Raw genomic sequence first — 21,511 nt, forward strand, 5'->3', positions numbered from 1 at the left:
CACCCAGACCGTGAAGTCTGGAGGTGTCCTTATTTAGTTTTGAGCGACCCGTCGACTGGTCGACCGTGCACTGCTGTTTACTAACTCCGTGTCTCACAGCTATTTACTGGCCCATTAGCCACCCCGAACACTCTAGGGAGGAGCTGAGTTGACTCTGACACTTAGCCTCTGTGCATGTTTGCCGACATCAACATCCGTCTTCGTGCTGTGTGATCCTTCAAAGGCTTTCCCCCTCCTGACCCCCCTGCGAGTGCAGGGTCCGTGCAGCCCTAGCAGCAGGGCGTCTCCAGATTCATTTCCAGAGAAGACCTGAGCTCTCAGAGAGGTTAGCTGACGTGCTCCAGGCCACACAGCTAGCCCACGGCAGACTTGGCAACGAGGCCCGTCTGTTTCCACCCAAGGTCCGGTGGTCCCCTGGTCACACCCACACATGTCCCTGAGCTAGTGGCATCGCGGGCTTCTTTTCCAGCACTGATGTACCCCAGCAAGTGTAAGCCGTGTGAGAGCGCAGGTCGTCCTGTCCACCTGCTACCCTTCGCTCACCCCACAGGGTGCCCTGTAGCTTCTCAACACGCCTTCCAGGGAGAGCGGGGTGCTTGGCTGCTGAGCGCGCCCCGTGTGCCTACCCACCCCACGCGGGGGAGGCACGCACTCCCCCGAGATTCACGGCATCCTGTGAGCTGTAGCATTTTTGTCTCGGTCTTATGGACAAAGTAGAGGCCTACAGGGACCCGGTAACATGCCTGAGGAATCAGGGAGGACAGGGCCCAGTGAAAACCCTGGTGTCGGCCCATCCCCGCCACTCCTCCCTGGCCGTGGCAGGGTGCACGCCCTGAGCCCAGTGACCCGCACACAGCGGCCAGTGACCTGCACACGACAGCTGCCACTGCCTCACACACTCACTTCTGACTTGGAAGGACGTCAGGTGGTCGCTCCATCCGAGTTTCTAGAATTAGTCCTTGACCCCACAGGTAGAGAATGACCAAGCCATTAGGTGGGACCGACACGGGCAGCGTGGGCAGCCTGGTCCCACCGCGTGAGGGCCAATGACAGGAGGTTGGGCGGGGCGCACAGGCGTGCTGCCATCCCACTCAGTCCCCGTCCCTCCTCCTGTGTTCTCTCTCATGTCTCCTCCCCGCTGGGCGACACGGAGAAGGAGCTGTCATTTCTGTCCGCCGCAGCCCCGTTTAACCAGTGGATAAATGTGAGTACGTCTGTGGGACAGAGGGAGTGCACATGGGCGGGGAACTCTGCATGCCTGTGACAGGAAACCCAAACTGCAGCTGGTGGGGGGGGAGGCGGTGGAGAGCGGCAGTTCCCGCCCTGACCCCTGACCGCACCTCAGGGTCACACACACATTGTTTATGTGGCCACACTTAGGCCCCCCCCCAGGTACCCTGTGGTGGGCCCAAGGCTCCCCTGGGGATCCTGCCACATGGGCAGGGTAAAGGACAGCTGCTCCAGGTGGGGCTAGGGAGCTTTGCAGCCAGTTGGGGGCTGTGTGCAGCACCACCCACAGCTCAGTCCCCACCCCAATTCTAGGTCCTCCATGACTGCAGAGCACTGAGGGGTCAGGGTCCACAGCTGGAACCTGGGGTCATCCCCGTCCCCATGCCAGGTCCTCCATGACTGCAGAGCACTGAGGGGTCGGGGTCCACAGCTAGAACCTGGGTCCGCGTGTGTTCAGCTCTCAGCCCAGGAGGAGCTTCCCCGTCTTCCCTGGAAAGTCCTGGGGTGAACAATCCCATCCCCAGTGCATCCAGGGGGTGAACGTCTGCGTCTGTGCCTAAGGCCCAGGTGCCCCCAAAGCATTCGTGAGCTCTTCGAGTAGCCACTCGCCCACACAGACCTTGCCCGGTCAGCACGGCACCAGGGCAGCTGCTCCTGTCCTGCGGGGCCTGTCCCCACCCCCACGAGAGAGAGCAAGACAGGGTCTGGCAGCACAGGCTGGTCCCCATACAGATAGAGCACGAGTGCAGTGGGGCACATCTCCCCTAAGTCACCTCCAGTCCTGTCATGGTCACAGCCAGAAATGAGCCGCGGTGGGTGAACGCACAGAAATCTAGGAACATGACAGACCAGGACTTCCTGTTTTTTCCTGGGATCAGTCGTGAAGCGTAAGCACAGCACCTCTGCCACGAACTAGCTCCGGGTGAGAACAGAGTAGGCCAAATTTGATTTCAGGAGCCCAGTGCATCCTCCAAGCTGAAAATCCTCCTGTAACCTTCCTGCCATCCTTATCCTGGGGTGTCCAGGGCTTTAGGGCTCACACACCCATGCATGATCATCAACACCATTCTCTGGTTCTTGTTTAGACTACAGAGTAAATGACTGATAACAGTTCAAAGTCTGACAGGGGCTCAGGAAAAGTTGTCTTTTGACCAAGCTGACCCATTTAAATAAAAAGAATGCATGTCAGAGGTGGGGTGAGTGAGTAGGTGGGATGGATTAAGGAAAGGGGTCCTGAGTCCTTCGCAGCATCCCTGAAATCACTCCCGAGGGAACCTGGCTCCTTGGCCAAGCACGCAGTCCACGCGGCCTGCCCTGTAACCTGTCTCAGACCCACCTAGTCTCCCTCTATGATGCAGGATGCCTCTCTGCAACCCCTGCTGTCGGCTGCCGCCAACCTCACCGTCCTTGTGCCTTCCCAGCAAGCCATTGCAGACATGGACCATGATGAGAAAACCTTCTGGCTGTCCAAGAGCCACATGCCAGCCCTCGTAAAGTAGGTGTCCTGTGTTCTGTTCTCCATGCTATCATCCTGGCGTCAGGGTGAACAACGCTTGTTGTGCCCAAGACTGCGAATCCGAGAAACCACAAAGGAGCCGACACCGATGCAAATGCATGAGGGTTTATTTACAAGCTCGAGCTTGGGTCCAAGTATACTCCATACAGCAGAGCAGGGACTTGGACCCCGAGACTAAGAAGCACAGCAGTGTTACAGGGGCCAGTGGCCAATGAGATTTTAACATACGCAGAAAGTTACAGTCATGTTGGTCCACACGCAGGTGGCCAATTGAATTACGATTCACCTTATAGTGACCATTTGAACTGGCCTATTATTCTGGTTAGAATTGGCGCGCAGGTTTGGCGAGCAAAAGAGGGGTTTTCATTCTTTGGCGGTTAAAGGTCAGAGGTCCCGCATTCCTATGTGTGCTAGTTTCTGATAAGGGTGTGCTTAATAGCTAAACTAGGGTGAGGGAGCGCCTTAAACAACAGGCAGGTCGTGTGGAGGGGTTTGCATGAGATGGCGGGTGTAGCACAAAATGGAGTTAGTCCTGCTCTGCTTGTCCAGGGGTAGGGGATTTTTGTTAGATTTCCTGGGTCCCACAACGCTCAGTGGAGGGGGAGCCCTGGTCCTTGGCACCCTGCAAAACTCTGCATGTTCTGGAACCCTCCTCGCCTCCTTCCCCTGGGAGGTGGTAGCTCACACCCAGCTCCCAAGTTCTCGCTGACTGCCTTCCATACGTTCGGTCCCTCCTCCAAACGCCCCTAGAATGTGGGTCTACAGCTGTGCATTGGGGTGTGGGCTGATCCAGTAAGTAACCCAAGGTGCCAGGGTTAGGAGTTCCTGGAGAAGAGTCTGACCCTGGTGGTCCAGCTCTAGAACCGGGTTCCTTAGCTACTTCATGACAGTCCTCCATGCACCGATGTTTTACGGTTGGCCTCACGGACTGTTCCAGATACCACATGCTGCGGGGCACCTACGGACTGGCCGACCTGCAGGCCCTGTCACCCTTGGACAGGTTGGCCACAGCTTTGCCGGGCAGCTTTCTTCATGTGGCGAAGGCGGACGGGGTAAGAGAGCGCCATAGCCTGTCTGCTAAGCAGAAATAGGCTGTTTGCATGTGTGCTGTCTGCGTGTACAGCGTGTGCACCACAGGAATACATGAATGGAGTAGGCCAGGAAGAGGAGTCTCATGGGGGCGCCACCCAGCCTCAGCAACTGCCAACGTGTCCTGACACACACGCATTACCCCGTAGTAATGAGGCTACGAAATGTGACCCTCCAGCCACAGGTCGGCCACAGGCACTTCCTGACAGACCACAGGCCGAGCCACAGAGGCACACTTTTCCATTGTTCTGGGTAAATATCGCGCACTTTCCCAGCCTTGGCTATTCATAGTGACTAACACGAGCAGGTCCTGGTAGCCATCTAGCTGCGCCGTCACAAGCCACAGGATTTTATGTGACATTAGAGTCACTGAGCAGATACCAACTGAGCGCAAGGAAGAGTGCAGCCCTGCAGAAGCCTGGCTCCCGGTGTGGACTGCCATGCACTAGAGCCTGCACTCAGGCCTGCTCTGGGAAGCTTGGCTGCCTTGCTGTACACGAGTGTTTTAAAGCACTTTCTGTGCGGTGCATGAGGTAGAAAGGAAGGTTCTCCTGGAGAGGGAGAACCGCTACATCAGTGCACGTGAGCCACCGTCCAGAATGCTTTAGAACTACTGCTCTCAATCACCTTTCCCTCCCGCTCGTCAGTGCAAGGTGGCCAGGAACGTCTCTCCAGGGCCTCTGCCGATGTGACCTGGGAGCTGCCAGGGTGAGACAGGCCCGCGTCTGGACCTAGGGTCCCAGGAGGGATTTCAGACAAAGTGTGGGGTGGGAAGAGGAAGAAAGAAAGTGGACAGAAGGGAGCACGGCCAAGCCATGGCTGCTTGGTGGCCAAGCCAGGTGGGTAGGTCGCGTAAATAATATTCTTGAGAAGTAGCTGGGTTCTGGTCAGGAAAGTCAGATGGAGCTGCTGGGGCCGCTGTAATGGCACACCACCAAGCGAGAGGCTCAGACAACAGGGAATTCCTCTTACGGTTCTGGAGGCCAGGCCGGAGGCAAAGCTGTGTGCAAGGTGGGCCCCCGAGGCTGTGGGAGGGGCTGTCGCAGGCCCTCTATTCAGCTCAGGGCTCCCACCCCCACCCCACTCCCGCCCCCGCACGGCTCTCCATGTCCCCCTCTGGAGGACCCCAGCCGAATCGGAGTACGGCTCACCGACCGGTCTCACTGTAACTCAAGTTCCTCTGTAAAGACCCTGTTTCCCACTAAGTCCCCACTGTGAGGTACTGGGTTAGGACCCCAACATGTGAGCCCCAAGGACACACAGTTCCACCCACGACACCATCCACAGATGCTTTCAAACTACAGGATGGCTGTACTGAACCCCAACCAGCACCCTTTGAACGAAGCAGAAAAGAACAGAATCGGTGTTCAGGAACCTCCCAAAAAGTAGAGGAAAGTATCACTTCACTGCGCGTGTGTGGTGGGAGGGTCAACTAGTGTGTCACGATGTGAATATACCTCTAACCTCAGGTCATGGTTAAAAGGGTCAAAGTCACGACTGCTCAAGAAGTGTGAAGTGCAGATGTAGTTTCAGTCCCTGAATCACTGCCCTGTGAAGACCTACCTTGATTTGCATTCACAGAATATCACAATTGAAGGAGCAGCTATCATTGATGGTGACAATGCAGCCACGAACGGCGTGATACACGTCATCAGCAAGGTACACATTCGCAGCCTTCCCCGCAGACGGCTCTTCTGACTTCATCCATCTGTGCTCCCGCACCACATCTTTTGGGGGCAGAAACACCCACCTCTGGCAGGGGTGGCATGTGTCGTGCTCCATGACATCAGTGCTAAAACTGCCTAGAGGGTCAGTCGGACTCTGTGCTACTTACCCGGCTTCCATTCTGCAGTGACTCCTACGTCATGCGTGGCCACACGTGTCATATGTCTCATTTACGTGAAAGTCTTCCCCAAGAGCTGGGAAAAGGGCTGGTGGTTACAGGTCGCTCTTTCCCTCCCCTTTCTGCATGATTGCCCCCTACAAACATGGGGTAAGGAAGGCCTAGAAAAAAGTGGGAAGGGGTAGAAAAAGTATTTTTGAAATTTTCATTGTCTTCTAAGACGCGACGCAACAGTGTTCAAACGTATGAAATAGAAAGGAAGAAAGGATAGCGAGAAACGGAGTTTTAAGCTCTCCTATAATTTTCAGTTACTATATTAGGATTTTCATTGAAAATCGGGGTTAGAACTTAGGGCCTTATGGGAACTTTTGGAAGGTGGAAGATAGGAAAAGACGATTAACCAATACCATTTCCCCTAAAATTATCCCCCTTGGCACTTAAGTATGCACTTTTGGTTTTAATCTACAGAAAAGGTCAACTATTTCTGTGCAGCAAAGAGAGGCTATTTGTGAGACTCCTAGGTGCATTATTTTGCAAAAGCCTTGCAATTCCCTTGGATTACCAGGAATCATTAAGAAAACCCACATTTTTGAGCTAGTGGTCACTTGCAGGGAGCATGCTGGATTTACGACTCAGGATGCAGACCAACATTACTTGCCAAGCTTACTTTTCCTCTGCGATCCTGGCTTCCCAAAGCACTAAATTACCCCCCCGCCCCTTTGCATTTCTGGTGGCAACACCCAGCAGTCCAAGGGTGCCTCAGCCCTCTCCTCTCCTGAGCGTCATCCCTCTGGGACCTCCTGCAAGCCTCCCTACCCCACAGCCTGAGTCATCAAGGAGACGGCACATGTGGCCAGGCCACACGCCCTCTTTGCACCTCCTCCCCCCTCCTCTTCCCTCCCTGGGGAGCACTAAACACCCTCTCTTTGTGCCTCCTGCCTAGCAGGCCTCCCCCAAGTAAAGGCTAGGTTACTCCTCTCTCCCCCTCTGTACTTCCAGGGAATCGGGGGTGGCAGACTCACCTGGCATACTGTGCCCCTTCCTCGTGGTGTGGCCCGGTCTCCACAGTATGGCATGTCCCCAGGGAGGGCTGCTGTGACTCGAGGTCCCTGGTTGGGCCTAGCCTCGTAGCCGCTGACAGCTGGTGGGCCTGGCAGCACAGTCGGTGCCAAGCCCTGGACAGAAGAGCATGTCCTATGCTCCCACCTGGTGAGTGCCAGGGCCTAGGGAGCACACTACGGCTGTCCTAGCCTCACGAGGAGGACGCATGGAGCAGAGCTCCGGGGTTAGAGACCCGCTGAGCAGGAGGTGACCAACCACCGGAGACTCCTGTCTGTGTGCCATCTCTGTGCGACCGCTGGCGGCAGTGGCTCCCTAAGGTCCTCTCACACCTGCCCTTGGACAGGGGTCCTCAAGTCAAGGTCACCATGAACACTGGCACGCGGGTGCCCAGCCGAGGGTGGTGGCCTGGGGCTCAAAGCCAGCACACTGCAGGCCCCAGGCTGCACCCCCTTCAGCAGGTGGCTCTCAGAGGAGAGCTGCCCCTTGCAGCAGCCGCAGGGACAGCGTGGGGACTCACATGCAGCGGTCCTTGTCAGTGCATCTGCTCACGTGACCTGACCTGCCTGTGGACACAGCTGACAGAATGCGGGGGCTCCCTCCCCAGGTGCTGATTCCCCGAAGAAGTCTGACTGGCCCCTTACCGAGCCTGCTGGCGCGGCTGGACCAGATGCCCGACTACTCAACCTTCCGGGCCTCCATCACCGTGAGTACCATGCATCTAGGTGGCCTTGGCCAGGAGGGGGGATGCAGGGGGACACAGGCACTGCGAGTCTTAACGCCTTCCACCTTAACGCCTTAATGCCTTCTGCCTCTCCCATCACAGCAGCACAGCCTGGCCGGTGCCATCGAGGCAGCCGGGGCCTACACAGTGTTCGCTCCCAGCAACCGTGCCGTGGAGAAGTACCTCCAGGAGAGGAAGGCCGCCACCCTAGTAAGTAGGGGAAGTAGGGGAGCCACTGGCAGGTCTCCACATTGTGCTCACCCACCCCCCCGCCCAGGGGTGGCGCCCTCTCCAGCACCCTCCCTGTCTGCCTCAGGAAACCCCAGAAACACCCTGTCTCTGGAAGTGGCCCGCCCCCAGATACCTGCAGCATGTGCCCCAGGAAGCGGGCCGGACCCCATGCCTCCTCCGCGCCCTGGCCTCCCAGTCCCCTGGTCTCCTGGTCCCTGTGACAGGGATGCAGAGGAGGCGGGTCATGTGTTCCTACCTCCTCCCCTCCGGCCTCCATCCTCCCTGACTCCTCCAAGGCCATCAGGGGATTTTGTCAGGATATCAGTCCCAGTCGTGCCACTCGGTGCCTCGACACCCTGGGTGCATCCCCATGTCTGCAAGATGGAGTACAGACCACCCAGCCAGGAATTAAGGCCTCTGTCCACTGGCCACCAGGCATCCTTTAGTCACCAGCGGCTCCAGAATTGTCATAGGAGCGAGTCACCCTGTTCCCAGCACCCCCACGATGAGAGGACACGCGTGACGCTATCTGCACAGCAAGCACACTGTTCCCTGTAGCTTCAGACAGGGATGCGCGCTGGCACGTACTGCACGCTCAGCAGCCTCTGGCCTTGGTGCTCCCCATAAGGCCCCTCTGTGCTCCCTGCATGGAACCCCCACGATGCTCTCCGCACAGCCCCCCCGTGCTCCCCACACGACCCCCCACCTCATGCCTCCTGCACAGCCCCCCATGCCCCCACACACACGCGCACACACTGACACACATGGACACACGCGTGCACATGCACCCATAGGTGCGCATGCACCCACTACCTCCTGAATCACCCAACCCTTGTCCACATCTGTTCTGACCTCCTCGGGGAAGCCGGCCAGTTCTGGCCTCAGAGCCATCAGACGATCTGTCCTGTGAGTGTGCACCATTTGCACACCCTCCAGCATCTGTGCAGTGTTATGAGTGGTCCTTTGGGCCTTCACTGGCCCAGGGGGCTCTGGAGCCCGTGAAGGCGGGACCTACTCCTGAAAGTGGCCAGCGCAGCTCTGGGGGGTCAGAGACCACCCTCGTCTGTTTCCCCAGCCTGCCCGCGCCCAGCGAACCTGTTCAGGTGTTGCTGCCCTGGGATGAAACCTCGTTTTCCCCACGAGCCCAAGGATCATTTGAAGCTACAAAGACAGTCTCAGTTAAGTTCAGAAAAACATTCCAGCCCTGTCAGAGTCGCAGGGCCTTTGTCTTATTCTGGGGCCAGCCAGGGGCCAGCAGGGGCAGGACATGGTGCCCGAGAGACTTTAATAGTGTGAACGGTTTCTTGGGCACAAATCGGTGTGGGTGTAGGTGACAGGTGAAGAGGAGAGAGAAGCCGTGGGGTGGCAGCTGCAGGAGGCACTCCCTGCCCCCGACCAGGGTGGGAGAGCAAAGGGCAGAGGTCAAAGTCACTGCAACTCAGAAACGGAACAGCCCACAGAACCTCTCAGGCTATGGAGAAGGTGCAGGTCGCCAGGCGCTCTGACCCGCCCCCCCCCCAGGGCCTGGGGGCCAGGAGCAGACCCAGTGGAGTGCCTTGCCCGCCCCAGCCGCTTCGTCGGGGAGACAGCCCTCCCAGAGTCCACTGCCACTCCCAGGGCGCAGGTGGGCTGGGGGTGCCCACAAGGACAGGGAGCAAAGGGGAGACGTACCCCCTCTCCCTCCTTCCCTCTGACTGGCCTCAGCCTCCTTCCAGCACTTTCACTGGCAGAGCTGCGCAGGAGTCGGGACACAGGCAGTTGTAGACAGCGGTCCCGGGCAGTCAGGGGCAGGCTGGGAGCTGAGAGACCATCAAGTCACCTGCGTCCAGCCTTGCCCAGCAGTGCTTCTGGTCCCACCCCCACCCCCATCCCGGGCTCAGTGAGCTCAGTTGTGGTGGCATCAGGTTTGACATTGAAGAGCAGGAAGTCTCAGTGGTCGCTCAGGAGACCTTAGGGGCAGGAAGGTGCTATGCCTGACCCGTATGTCCTGGGAAGCCAGCGCTCTTTCTGGGCTGGGCCCAGGGGCAAAGCCCACGCTCGTGCTGTCTCACTCTCCTCTCTGTGTCTCATTCACTCACCCTCCTTCTTTCCTTTTTTGTTTTTTTTTTTTCCTGTGAATCCATAAAATATTTATTACGACACAGAGAGAGAAAATTGCAGAGATTATGTTCAAGTGACTAATCTCTTATAGCCCCCCCATCCCCCACCTCCCACATCCCTCCCTCCCATCCCTCCTTCCCTCCCTCCAGTGCTCCTGTGGCTCTTCAGGGACCCTGCTCATCCCTGGTTGTCTCTGACTGCCCTTGAGCCGTGTGCATGCACCCTATTCCTGTAGTCATGTCCTCAGACCCTAGGCCTCCAGCTTCTCCCCAGGGCCTGTGTGCCCCCCGAGGCAGTCCTCCAACACAGGACCTCAGGCCCAGTCCTCCAGCTCACAGGACGCGCTGTCCCGAACAGCGACACCCCTCCTCCCTCCATGATGGACCAGCCTGCCAACTGTCTGAGGTGTGAGACCCTCAGGTCTCAGTACCGCCCCCATCCCACAGGCCACTGTATCTGCAGAGAACACACATCCCATCTTTCAAAAAATCCAGCTAGATCTCCTTATAGGCCCCTGAGGTGAAACACAGGCTGAGGTGTGGGACTCTCCCTTCCTAGCAATGCTCTTCAAATAAATCATCTTTAAAACCCTCCATCAGGTGTCATGCCCTCCACCTGGGTTTTAGGGTCACAGCACGAGTTCTGGGCCATCCCACCTGGAAGATTGGCCAAGTGTGAGGTGATGTGTCTCCATTCAGTATCTGACATCTACTGTGCCTGATGCCTCTACAGCTTCCTATTCCACAACCTGTGGCTCCTATCCCTCCCACCGTGCCTGGCGCCTGGCAGCCTCCTAGGGCCCACAGACTCGCTGACCTGCGGGGTGACTTCCAATTCTGTTTGTTGTCCAGGAGGAGGACGTACTCAGGTACCACGTGGTCCTGGAAGAGAAGCTGCTGAGGAATGACCTGCACAGTGGCATGCACCGGGAGACCATGCTGGGCTTCCCCTACCTACTTGGCTTCTTTCTCCAGGATGGCCAGGTGAGGTCTTGTGACTTCAAACCTAGGGGTGCTGGCCTTTCCCCCATGATCCGTCGTCACCCCAGTGCTCCCTGAGCCTTACCGACAAAGTGCAGTTGCCTGTCTTTCACTAGAAGGCTGCTCGCTCGCCCTCCCCGGCACCAGCCTTGGGATAGTTAGAGTGGGCCTCACCAGTCCTGGCACTAACCCTTTGACACTAAGTCCTGACACAGCCCTTGGGCAGTCCCCAAGCAGTCTGTAAGATAGAAGAGGACCCACAGCAAAGCCCAACTCCCAGGACGTGGCACCGGCTTTTGGGGGCCAACTGACAGGTGGGACCCAGCGGCCACGTGAGTGATGGCCCGACAGCCTGATCGTCCAGACCGCGGTCCTAGGACCAATTGACCCCCACACCAGCGCTCCAGCCTTCATCTCATACAACCTCTAAATAGGTCCGTGTTCAGAATTCACGCAAGAGAATTGATGAGACAAGACACGTAAAGTACTTCAAGCGTAATTCTGATGACCTATTTCAAACCTCAAGGAAGAAGATCGTTTATGGACATTCAACAAGAAACCCAAATGTAGCCCTAGTATAAATCCTCCCGAGGAAAACAAACAAGAATAAATCATTGTTTCAGGTAGACTACGCACCGTATTGAGAGGACGAAAGTTTAATTACAGACTTTTTTTTTTTTTTTACAGATTTTATTTACTTATTCATGAGAGACACAGAGAGGCTCCCTGTGGGGAGCCTGATGTGGGACTCATCCCAGGACCCTGGTATCATGCCCTGGGGCAAAGGCAGACACTCACCTGCTGAGCCCCCAGGTACCCCATCACAGACATTTTTTAACTATAATATTTTTTTGGTCCTTTTAAAAAGTGCCGTGTTAAAAACAACGTTCTCAGTGGTATCATCATTTTTCACAAGTGAATTTTTGCGGACGTTTTGTTTCAACCTGCTTGAATAAAAAAAAAGAGCCTAAATCTTGGTTACAGATAGAGCTGACTCCAGGTATTTTCCTCTGACTCCTGTAAATGATCCCACCTGTCACGCCATGACGTTGAGGAGATCCTTTCCCTATTTGTCCTGGTAAGGCAACTTGTTGTTGGTAAAGGACATAGATGTCTTGTGTGTTTATCCGTATCACTCCTTGCTCCGTCACGTAGAGATGAACGTTGTCTCACGATCACTTGAATCAGGGTCAGCTCTGTCACGTTTATTTCCCGGTTGGTTGGAAATCCTTGGGTCCAAAGCAATCTTTACCTCATCATACACAAATTCTTCTATGTCCCGGTCAGGGTTCTGCTCTTCCCGGTAACTCCTTCCCTTCCTGGAGGGGCGAGGGAGCCGCGGGGACAGCCCTCACAGCCAGCTAGCTTGCGCTCAGATAAGAATTTCAATGCAGCACACAGTGCTCTTGAGAATGAGAATTATTCAGACTCTTTTTAAGGCCACATCCACAGGGTTACAGCATCAGAAGTCCCATCACTTTGTTGATTCTCAAGCAGCTCCGTGTCTCCGCTTTGGGGCGTCTGTGCTGCAGCCCCACTGACACCAGCCTCCAGCCTCCCGCTGCTTTCCCAATCTCAGACCCCACCTCTGTGGGGTCCACCGCGATTTGTCTCAAGGCCCAGCGGAAACTCACCTGATTCCAGCTGAATCATAAGGGCCTTGGACGTGCCAGGGCAGTTCACATTTCAGCACCTACAAGGAGTCATTTCAGTATCACGGCTGCAGAAAACGTGGGATGTTATCCGTCATTCTAAAACCCTTACTGGATCCAAACTCAACGTTTCCTTCGGACAATAAGGATCCCCCTCTCCCACCCCACACCTACATGCACGCACGCACGCTCTCTCTCCAATTTCTTTTTTATTTTTAATTTTTATTTATTTATGATAGTCACAGAGAGAGAGAGAGAGAGAGAGGCAGAGACACAGGCAGAGGGAGAAGCAGGCTCCATGCACCGGGAGCCCGACGTGGGATTCGATCCCGGGTCTCCAGGATCGCGCCCTGGGCCAAAGGCAGGCGCCAAACCGCTGCGCCACCCAGGGATCCCTCCAATTTCTTTAAAGAACAATTTGTTCCCAATTATATTATTTATACTGATGAATGAATGGATGGATTTGCTTGTTTTGCATCACTCAATCATCCCAGTGGTCTCTCCTAAAACAAAACAAAACAAGTTTCAGCTCAGACTTGAATCTGAGTCAGCAGTGTATACCACAGAACCTCACAGCACACAGCATGCCCCGGGAGAGGGTACCACCCACTGGAACACTTTTCACAAGCAAAAAAACTAAAAAAATGCTCATTGTTTTTTTTTCTTAAGTGCCGGGGGCTTGGCCTTTCTGCAGGTTGCTTACAAGTTACCGGAGAAGGGTGCTGAGAGGCCAGCGCGGGTCGTTCTCCGTGCCTGGTTTGGGCAGGTGCTCAGACCGCCAGGGCCACCGCCCGGGCACAGCTGAGCTTGCCCACACAGCCTTTTCGCCAGTGAGACTCATGTGACCGTCGTGAGTCAGGATTCTTCAGTCACAAATCAACTAACATGAGGGTGGAAAGAGACCTTACAGGTGATCTAGAGCAGCCTCTTCCTTTTACAAAAGAAGAAATTGAGGTTGAGAGAGGAAAGTTACGGAGTCCAGGTCCCCCACACAACAACATGGTGCCAGATGCGGGCCTGTCACCCAGACTCCCCTCCATGAGGAGAGCACTTCCTACGAGCGGGCGTCACCTTCCAGGGGAACACTGCCGGACACATCCCCCAGCTGCTGGGATGTCATAGCCTCGGGCCCTTAGCTTCCCTGTTTCCCTCGAAATCCCCACAATAAAACTCACATTCGATCTTCTTGTTCACAGCTGTATGTAAACGAGGCTCCAATAAATTACACCAACGCAGCCACTGACAAGGGAGTGATCCACGGTTTGGGGAAAGTTCTGGAAATTCAGAAGAACAGGTGTGTCAGTAACGACACTACTATTGTGCGAGTAAGTGATATCCAAGGCCAATGAGGCAACTGTTGGCTTCATTTTTTGTGAATTTCTTAAGCATATGATTCATCTATCCGGGTCTCTCAGTTCAGTTCAACAACACACTGAATGAGCATCTGTGGTGAATGAAGAAGCAGAATCAAAGATAAATAGGACACGATCCCTGCCCTCTGTGTGGGCTCACAGTCCGGCACAATGAACCGTAGCGTCGGTGCCAGGGAACCTCCTGGAGAGTTGTATAGAGCAAGACTCAAGCCATTGTCTTCCCAGAGAGAAACAGGCCAGGCCTCGCGTAGGTGCAGAGAGGGGCCTACAGTGTGCCCAGGCAGCTGTTGGCCACGCCTGCTCTGCTGGGACAGAAAATACGGAGATGAGAGTATTTCCATGTAACAGAGAATGCAATCCCAGGACTCCAGCCCATGGGAAGGTGTGGGGCCTTTCCATAACAGTGACAACTGCTGATGTTGGAGGCACTTATTAGGCACCAGGCACTGCCCATACTTTATATAGTTATAAGGATTTTATGCAGGTCGATACACATGTTGCATATATCAATCCGTGCTCATGACACCCTACAAAATAGGCATGATTGCTGTCCCCATATTACAGATGGGGAAAGGGAGCCACCAAGAGGTCAAGTAATGCTCCCAGGTTCACAGGACCAGCAAGTGGCAGGCAAGGAGTTAAATCCAGGCCCCAGAGCCAGAGCCCTGAAGGACCACACTGTCCTGTCTGGTGGGAATACATTAAGAATTAGTCACATCAGTCTCCTCTTGTCCTAGGAATGGGTCACATTCAAAAATTTCTGACATTCTTCATGTGCGCTCATTGTTGTAGGACAGAGCGTATCCTCTGCACGCCAAGCCCTCGGCTCCCGGGTGCTCCCAAGACAGGGTGTTAAGTGTGACCCATCGTCTTAGCCTGAGAATCTGGACCAATTCCCCAAATAGTGCATTTTCCACACATGAGGCTGTTATTAAAGGAATTGGGGTGTAAATGGGATAAGACCTCCTCTGGGTAAAGGATTAGTAGCAGCATCAGAAGGGTACTATAGAGGAAAGCGATGCTCAGACACCCCAAGCCTCGAGTAGTTGGAGTGCAAGCCTAAGTGAATAGGACAGAGGTCAACTGGATGAACCTCCCTAATACCTTTCTGAGTCACAGTTCTATATCCTAAAACCTTCAACTCCAAGGTCTGCAAAGTACTTGCAGCCTCACTTTGCGCTAATAGTAATAACCATGAAATGTTCACTTTTCCTCTCTGTGCTTTATGAAGGGAAAATGTGGGAAGTGTTTCCAGCAACCCATCTGCCCAGCTGGAACTAAACCACTGGTAAGTATTTTGTCTGCTTTACAAAGTAGTTTGCAGCTCTCAGGAGGTCTAAATCAGACAAAGAACCCCCCCCCCCCAAAAAAGGAAGGAAGGAAATGAGCCTCAAGCTCACCTCATTTTCACTGCCCTCAATTCCTGCACTTGGTTTTAATTTAATTTTACCTTCTCTTATTCATCTTTCTAAAGTCTTGAATCTATTTCTTTTTGGGGGGCCAAAGCAAAATTTAATTAATACCTAAATAGGAGCTGGGGTTCACATCAGTTGATGTGCAATACAGGGAGGGATTTTTCACTTTCTACATCTTCCAATCCCAGAAGCCAGGTGAGGACAAGAGCAAGGAATCTTATCAGACAAGGCAGACTCCACACCCAAAACCATATCCAATCTGGGTGAATGTCACCTGCCTGATTTCCTTTTACACTTGAAGTTACAACTTTCTCCAATAAACAGACAGCAAACTTGGGAGAAGTAAACATGTCTTTGAGTTGACAACCAATCTGGGTTTCTCGTAGCCACTTATTGCAAAAGCTACTTCTAGTAATGTTCTAATAATGACCAAAAAAATAGATGCTTCTGCACCTTTCATCGCACGAGAATAAGAATTTGTGATGATACGATGCTGATTCTCTCCCTAGACTCAAATCTTGTTATTGCAGGATGTCTTTATCTAATGTCCTTGACAATCTTCCTAACGTGAGTTGGTTTTCTAGACCAAAGTTCTTGTTGCAGAAACACTGTAAGATGTAATCAGTTGGCTGTTGCCACCTGTTCAGTTCTGGCAGCCAACATGGAGTTTGCATGTGTCCTTTTCACAAAGCAGCTCCAAGAAGCCAACCCCTTCCCTGTCCAGGACATTTCAGGCACAGAAAACTCAGGATGTCACCCACCTACTTGCCCTTAGGAACTGGAACTTCCTCCTCACCAAAGAGCTGACACAAGCATCTCCATTCCACAGGGCAAAGAGATAAAGAGATGTATCTACACCATCTATTTCATGGGCAAGCGATCCCTGTTCATTGGGTGCCAGGCAAAATGTGTGAAGACCATCATTGTGAGTACAACGATCGAATTGCCCTTCCAATTCTGGCAGGAAGTCATATCATAGGTCACACTTTTCAGATGCCTTCACGTCGATCCTTCTGCCTCTCCTCTTCCCCCTCGTTGTCCTCGCTGTCACTGCCATACAAGGTAGCAGAGGTGGCAGGAAAACTCAGGACAGACACCTCAGTCGGGAAACAGGATAAAGCTGTGATATTCCCTTGCACCGTGAGGAAAGTGAAGGACTGAGAGTCTGGGAGGACCACCTCGGGTCATGGCAGGGCCAGAAGGAAAGAGAAGGTGCACCTGGCTGTTTAGAAGACAGGCCCCAGAGCTCAGCATTTCTGCACTGTTGCTTTGGAATATGCAAGAGAATTCTCTATAACTTCCTATCCTGCTTCTTTCCCAGAAGACCAGACATCGCCTCTGCCAACCCTGCAGAAACAGGATGATTCAGCCCTTAGGCTGCAGAGCTTGGGGATGCAGAAGGTTTTGTGGGTTTTTTGGGTTTTGTTTCCCAGTATCCAAAAATGTTTTACTGGAACACAGCCATGCTCAGCCATTTATTTTTTTACTGAAGTTTAATTAACATATAATGTTATATTCGCTTCGCATGTAAGACACTGTGAGTCAATAATTCCCTGTGCAGAATCTAAAAACGAAACAAGGGAACAAGGAAACAAACCCCAAAAAATGAAAACAAAGCAAAACCAAAAAAAAAAAAAAAAAAAAAAAAAAAACCCAGGTTCTTAAACACAGAGCTAACCAACTGGCAGTTGCCAGAGGGGAGGTGGGAGGGAGAGTGAGTGAAATAGGTGAAGGGGATTGTGAGGTACAAACTTCGAGTTACCAAACAGGACAAGGATGAGAAGCGCAGCATAGGGAATATCGTTAGTGATCTGTGGTAATGCCCCCTTAATGTGATGAGTGCTGAGTTGTATAGATGTGGGTAGTTTGGTGCTTTCGGGAATAAAGGCAGTTTAGGGGATTAAAGTGTGACTTATGGGGCACCTCGCTGGCTCAGGGCATGATCCGGGGTCCTGGGATCGAGTCCTGCATCAGGTTCCCCCCAGGGAGCCTGCTTCTTCCTCTGCCTGTGTCTCTATCTCTCTCTGTGTGTGTCTGTGTGCATAAATACAATTTATTGTATTTATTTATTCATGAGAGGCACAGAGAGAGAGAGGCAGAGACACAGGCAGAGGGAGAAGCAGGCTCCATGCAGGGGGCCTGACGTGGGACTCGATACCGGGTCTCCAGGATCAGGCCCTGAGCTGAAGGCGGCGCTAAACCACTGAGCCACCCAGGCTGCCCAAATAAATACAGTCTTAACAAAAAAGTGCACTTATAACGACGAGCACTGAGTAACGTACAGACTTACCGAATCACTATATTGTGCACCCGAAACTAAGATAACATTGCATGTGAACTGTACTGGAATTAAAATCAAAAATGAAAAGAACAGGAAGAAAGGGGGCCCCAGGCCAAGGGCAGAGTCAGTAAGGCTTCTGGGAAAGATAAGAAATCTGCATCCAAAATGCCCAGGGCTTCTCCTGCACAGGACCTGGGGGTCAGGAGCATAGAGTCAGGGCTCAGGAGCACAGGGTCAGGGGTCAGGAGCCTGGGGAGGAGAATCACCCCCCACCACCACCATCATTCTTTTGTTGTTGTTTTTGGGTTTTGTGTTTTTTAATATTTTATTTAAATTCAATTAACCAACATACAGTATAACGGCCAGTACTCATCCCATCACGTGCCCTCCATCACCCAGTCACACCCCATCTCCCCCACTTGCCCTCCTGCAACCCTGTGTTTGCTCCCCAGAGTCAGGAGTCTCTCATGATTCCTCTTCTTAAATTCCCCCCACCCCCTCAGTACTCTTTTCTCTGTTCCTGCTGCCCTCCTTTCCCTCTGGCCTCATTCCTGTCTCTCCCCACACCCACCCCACATCCCAACACCTCCCCTCACTCCAGCAGCCCCCCAAGCTTCCTGTCCCCCTCCCCGTGCTCCAGCAGCCCCCAAGCTCTGCATACCCAGCCCCGCCCCCCCACTTTCTGGACCCCATAGCGGCCAGAACCCACGGATGGAGGGCCCCCCTGCCCCGTGCAGCCCGGCCTGGTCCCCCTTACAGACCCGAGAGTGCTGTGCCGGCTTCTATGGCCCCCAATGCCAGCCCTGCCCTGGGGAAGCGGGAAACGTGTGCTTCGGGAACGGGATCTGCTTGGACGGCGTGAACGGCACAGGCGCCTGCGAGTGTGGACCGGGCTTCGCGGGCACGGCCTGTGAAACCTGCACCCCTGGCGCCTATGGGGCCCACTGCGACCAAGGTGCGCACCCTGCCTGCCCCACCCTCACTGCTCCGCCCGCCGCCTCCCCCCCAGGGTACCCCCCCCCAGGGTAGCCCCCCAGCCCCACCTCTGTCATCCTGGGGATTATAAGGATGTCTGGGTTGGGTTGTTTGCATAGAACCCGGTTTTCAAACACTCTCAGGTCACTAATCGCACCCTCCCACCCCCTGACCGCCCTGCCATCTGTTCCTTGCCCCGCAGCCAACTGCGGGCTCCCGTCTGCCTGTGCGCTGGCCCCGCAGCTAGCCTCTCAGGCCCAGACATTGCTTGAGAGGTGAAGCACCCGTGGGTGCTAGGTGTCCGGCTCCTCCCACGTACCTTACGTGCGCCTCTCTCACAGGTGGGCCTGTGTGTGAAGGCCGGGCTGCAGGGCTTCCCCCGAGGTTGCACCCGGGGGAGGCCTGATATTTGAATGCATGTCTTGCTGGGCCCCAGAGCCTTGCCTTTGAGTTGTGCTGTCCCTTGCCGGCAGATCATTAATTCACCGTCAGCAGGCCACAGGCTTTAAGCTGATTTCGCAAAAATCATCAGCTGTTTGCATTCTCTGACCCGGACTTCCTCCGGGGAGGACACATGCTTGGGAACAGGTTCCTATCCCATAATGAGAAAACAAGGCATTTTTCTCAACTCTGCCCTAAAAGTCATACGTTGCCGCTGGTGTCACTGCTTTGTCATCAGTTCCTCCAAGCCAGACAAAATCTGTATGTAAGGGGATCCTTGTCCTTGGACCACATAACACGTACTTGCAAGTCTAGCACCGCCCCCCCACCCCCCATCATTTGGAAGCATCTTCTGCTTTCACGTGTGCAGGACTTCTGCACGGGGGATCCGTGCTCTACCTTCCTGGGGCCAGCTGAGCCCCAAGGCTGAACGCCTTGCTGGGGGGAAGGCATTCACCCCAAGGCTTCCCACCAGTTCTCAGAGGCGGCGCTGCCAGGTGACCAAGGACCTGCTGTTCCATGCGGTTGAAGTAGGCAGAGCCGCCCAGGTCCACACACCTAGTGGACAGACCCTAGGGAGCCAACCTGATCCCATCCAGGTGTCGCCCTGCGTCCTCAGATAGCCTCAGCTGAGCACACTAGCTCCGCATGGGTCACCGACCCACAGTGCGACCCAGTCCCACAGGTCACGACCTGGTCCGACTCTGCCCCTGCCCTTGCCCCTCCTGCCAGCCCAGCCCAATGAAGACAGTGATTCTCTGGAACCAGGCTAGAGACCGAGGTGCCCTTCGTGTGAAGAGCTGCTTCTAGTAAACGATCCCTGAACATGGGTCCAAGGTCTAACGACCTGTGGGTGCTTTTCCGATGTAGGAAAGACATTAGGGCTCGAAGCCAGTGGCCAGGAAAGAATTCTTGAGATGTCTTTGGTAGAAAAGTGGTTTTGTTAGAACACCCAGACAGGACTCATGGGCAGGAAGAGCTGCACCAGGGTCACGGGGAGGGCCCAGCGTAGACTCTCAGGTTGGGAGGTGGGTATGGAGAGCAGAAGCCTCCCGGGTGTTTTGGAGACAAGGTTTCCAGGATCCTTAGGGGCCCAGCTATTGTTAGGAAAGATCATTTATTACTGTTTTGTAAAAACTCAGTCATGAGACCCCTAGATGTATATCAGTGGGCCTTATGCTTGGGGGTGGTTGCCAACATGGATCTTGGGGGTGTAGAGATAAAGAAAGTTTCCAAAGGAGGTTTTCTACATCAGAGTAGACTCACCAGGTCCTGGGGCTTGGGCTGAGATCACCTTTGCCCTCAGCAAGGGATCAGCCTCTGGGCGGCTGAGCCTCTGGAGGGAGGTCCGTTTGCCTGTTTGAAGGACTTGGCGGTGGGCTGCGGTAGTGAGGACGTTTAACAGTTTTCTTCTGCCCTGTATCCCACTTCGATCTCCCCTTAGTGTGTTCTTGTGTCCACGGGAGATGCAGCCAAGGACCCTCAGGTGACGGCTCCTGTGACTGTGATGCTGGCTGGCGAGGAGTGAAATGTGACACCGGTAAGGGCAAGCCCCCCCCCCCAATGACACCTTTAGGGGCGCCGTGGGGGCTCTGCTCAGGTTCCGACCTCAGGATCCCAGGATGGAGCCTTGTGTGGGCTCCCTGCTCCCTGCTCGGCAGGGGTCTGCTTGTCCCTCTGCCCCTCCCCTGCTTGTGCTCATGCTCTTTCAAAAACATAAATAAATCATGAAAAAAAGAAGAGCATAAAGGAGAAAATAAGACCTACCTTTCCACAGCCGGAAAGAGCTATCATTGATATTTTACATTCACCGCCCCGTCTTTTTCTGGGAGTATGAACTTACAGGGTGACACCACGCTCCCCAGGCAGCTCTCATTCCACAATATGGGATGGATATCTTTCCATGTGAATAAATGTCAGTAAGTATCAGTTCATTTCCATGTGATATTCTGTTACACAACTACCTCACACTTTCTGAGACCGATTTCCTATCGTCATCGTCATGCTGCAGTGAATGTCTCATACACACATCTTTTTGCATTTGTCTGATTCACCCACTCTGGTTTCTAGAGATGGGGTTTCTAAGTGAGGAGCAGGCACTTTGGGGGAAGGGCTGGCTGCTTATGCCACACTGTCCTTCTGGGAGCGCATCCATCTGTTTTCCCACTAACAGGGCCCATCTCCCCAGCCCCACCACACTCACTGATGTTGCTCCTTTTTTTCCTTAAGATTTACGTGTTTACCTCAGACAGAGAGAGCGCTCCAGGGGAGGGGCAGAGGGAGGGAGAGTCTCAGGCAGAGTCCCCCTGAACACGGAGCCCAACACCGGGCTCACAACAAAGACCTGAGGCCAGGGCCTGTGCCGAATCCAAGAGGCAGATACTGAACCAAGGTCCCCCCTGGACGCCCCTGTGCTGATGCTTCTTAATGTGCCGAGGATAGGCTCCACACACCCTCTTCCTTCTTCCCTTGCTGGAAGGAAGACCCGGTCCTCCCCCACCTGCTTCCCCAGGGAAGCCGCCGCTGGGCCACCAGGCCTCCCAGTCCTGCTCCCTCCTCCCTCACTCACATGTCTACACTGTTCTAACCCCACCATCCCTCA

At 54.2% G+C, this 21,511-nt stretch overlaps 1 protein-coding gene and 1 long non-coding RNA gene across 6 annotated transcripts in view; one reads left to right on the forward strand and one right to left on the reverse strand.

The window, feature by feature from the left end:
* Positions 1 to 21,511, forward strand: part of STAB2 (stabilin 2) — a 140,577-nt gene that overhangs the window by 73,946 nt on the left and 45,120 nt on the right. For 3 of the 4 annotated variants that reach the window (XR_005370723.1, XM_038558865.1, XM_038558867.1), the window contains exons 28-39: positions 1,157 to 1,204; positions 2,589 to 2,725; positions 3,684 to 3,798; positions 5,417 to 5,494; positions 7,345 to 7,443; positions 7,564 to 7,671; positions 10,644 to 10,775; positions 13,621 to 13,749; positions 15,029 to 15,085; positions 16,042 to 16,137; positions 18,253 to 18,448; positions 20,354 to 20,449. Coding sequence is in view for 3 of the 4 variants with exons in the window: in XM_038558865.1 (XP_038414793.1) it covers positions 1,157 to 1,204; positions 2,589 to 2,725; positions 3,684 to 3,798; positions 5,417 to 5,494; positions 7,345 to 7,443; positions 7,564 to 7,671; positions 10,644 to 10,775; positions 13,621 to 13,749; positions 15,029 to 15,085; positions 16,042 to 16,137; positions 18,253 to 18,448; positions 20,354 to 20,449 (1,291 nt within the window). In the remaining variant the exon portion in view is untranslated. The remainder of the gene's footprint in view (positions 1 to 1,156; positions 1,205 to 2,588; positions 2,726 to 3,683; positions 3,799 to 5,416; positions 5,495 to 7,344; positions 7,444 to 7,563; positions 7,672 to 10,643; positions 10,776 to 13,620; positions 13,750 to 15,028; positions 15,086 to 16,041; positions 16,138 to 18,252; positions 18,449 to 20,353; positions 20,450 to 21,511) is intronic. The other variant, XM_038558866.1, reaches the window with a different exon arrangement.
* Positions 12,708 to 20,928, reverse strand: LOC111090069. Of its 2 annotated transcripts, XR_005370726.1 has the most exons (6): positions 20,677 to 20,928; positions 20,176 to 20,423; positions 18,788 to 19,060; positions 13,600 to 13,698; positions 13,128 to 13,355; positions 12,708 to 12,927 (listed from the first exon to the last, which is right to left on the reverse strand). It is a non-coding gene; the product is annotated as an uncharacterized LOC111090069 (long non-coding RNA). The 2 variants fall into 2 exon arrangements; XR_005370725.1 differs by lacking the exon at positions 13,128 to 13,355 and having other exon boundaries at positions 20,677 to 20,922.

The sequence above is a fragment of the Canis lupus genome, chromosome 15, assembly GCF_011100685.1.
Source record: "Canis lupus familiaris isolate Mischka breed German Shepherd chromosome 15, alternate assembly UU_Cfam_GSD_1.0, whole genome shotgun sequence".
Classification (NCBI taxonomy): domain Eukaryota; kingdom Metazoa; phylum Chordata; class Mammalia; order Carnivora; family Canidae; genus Canis; species Canis lupus.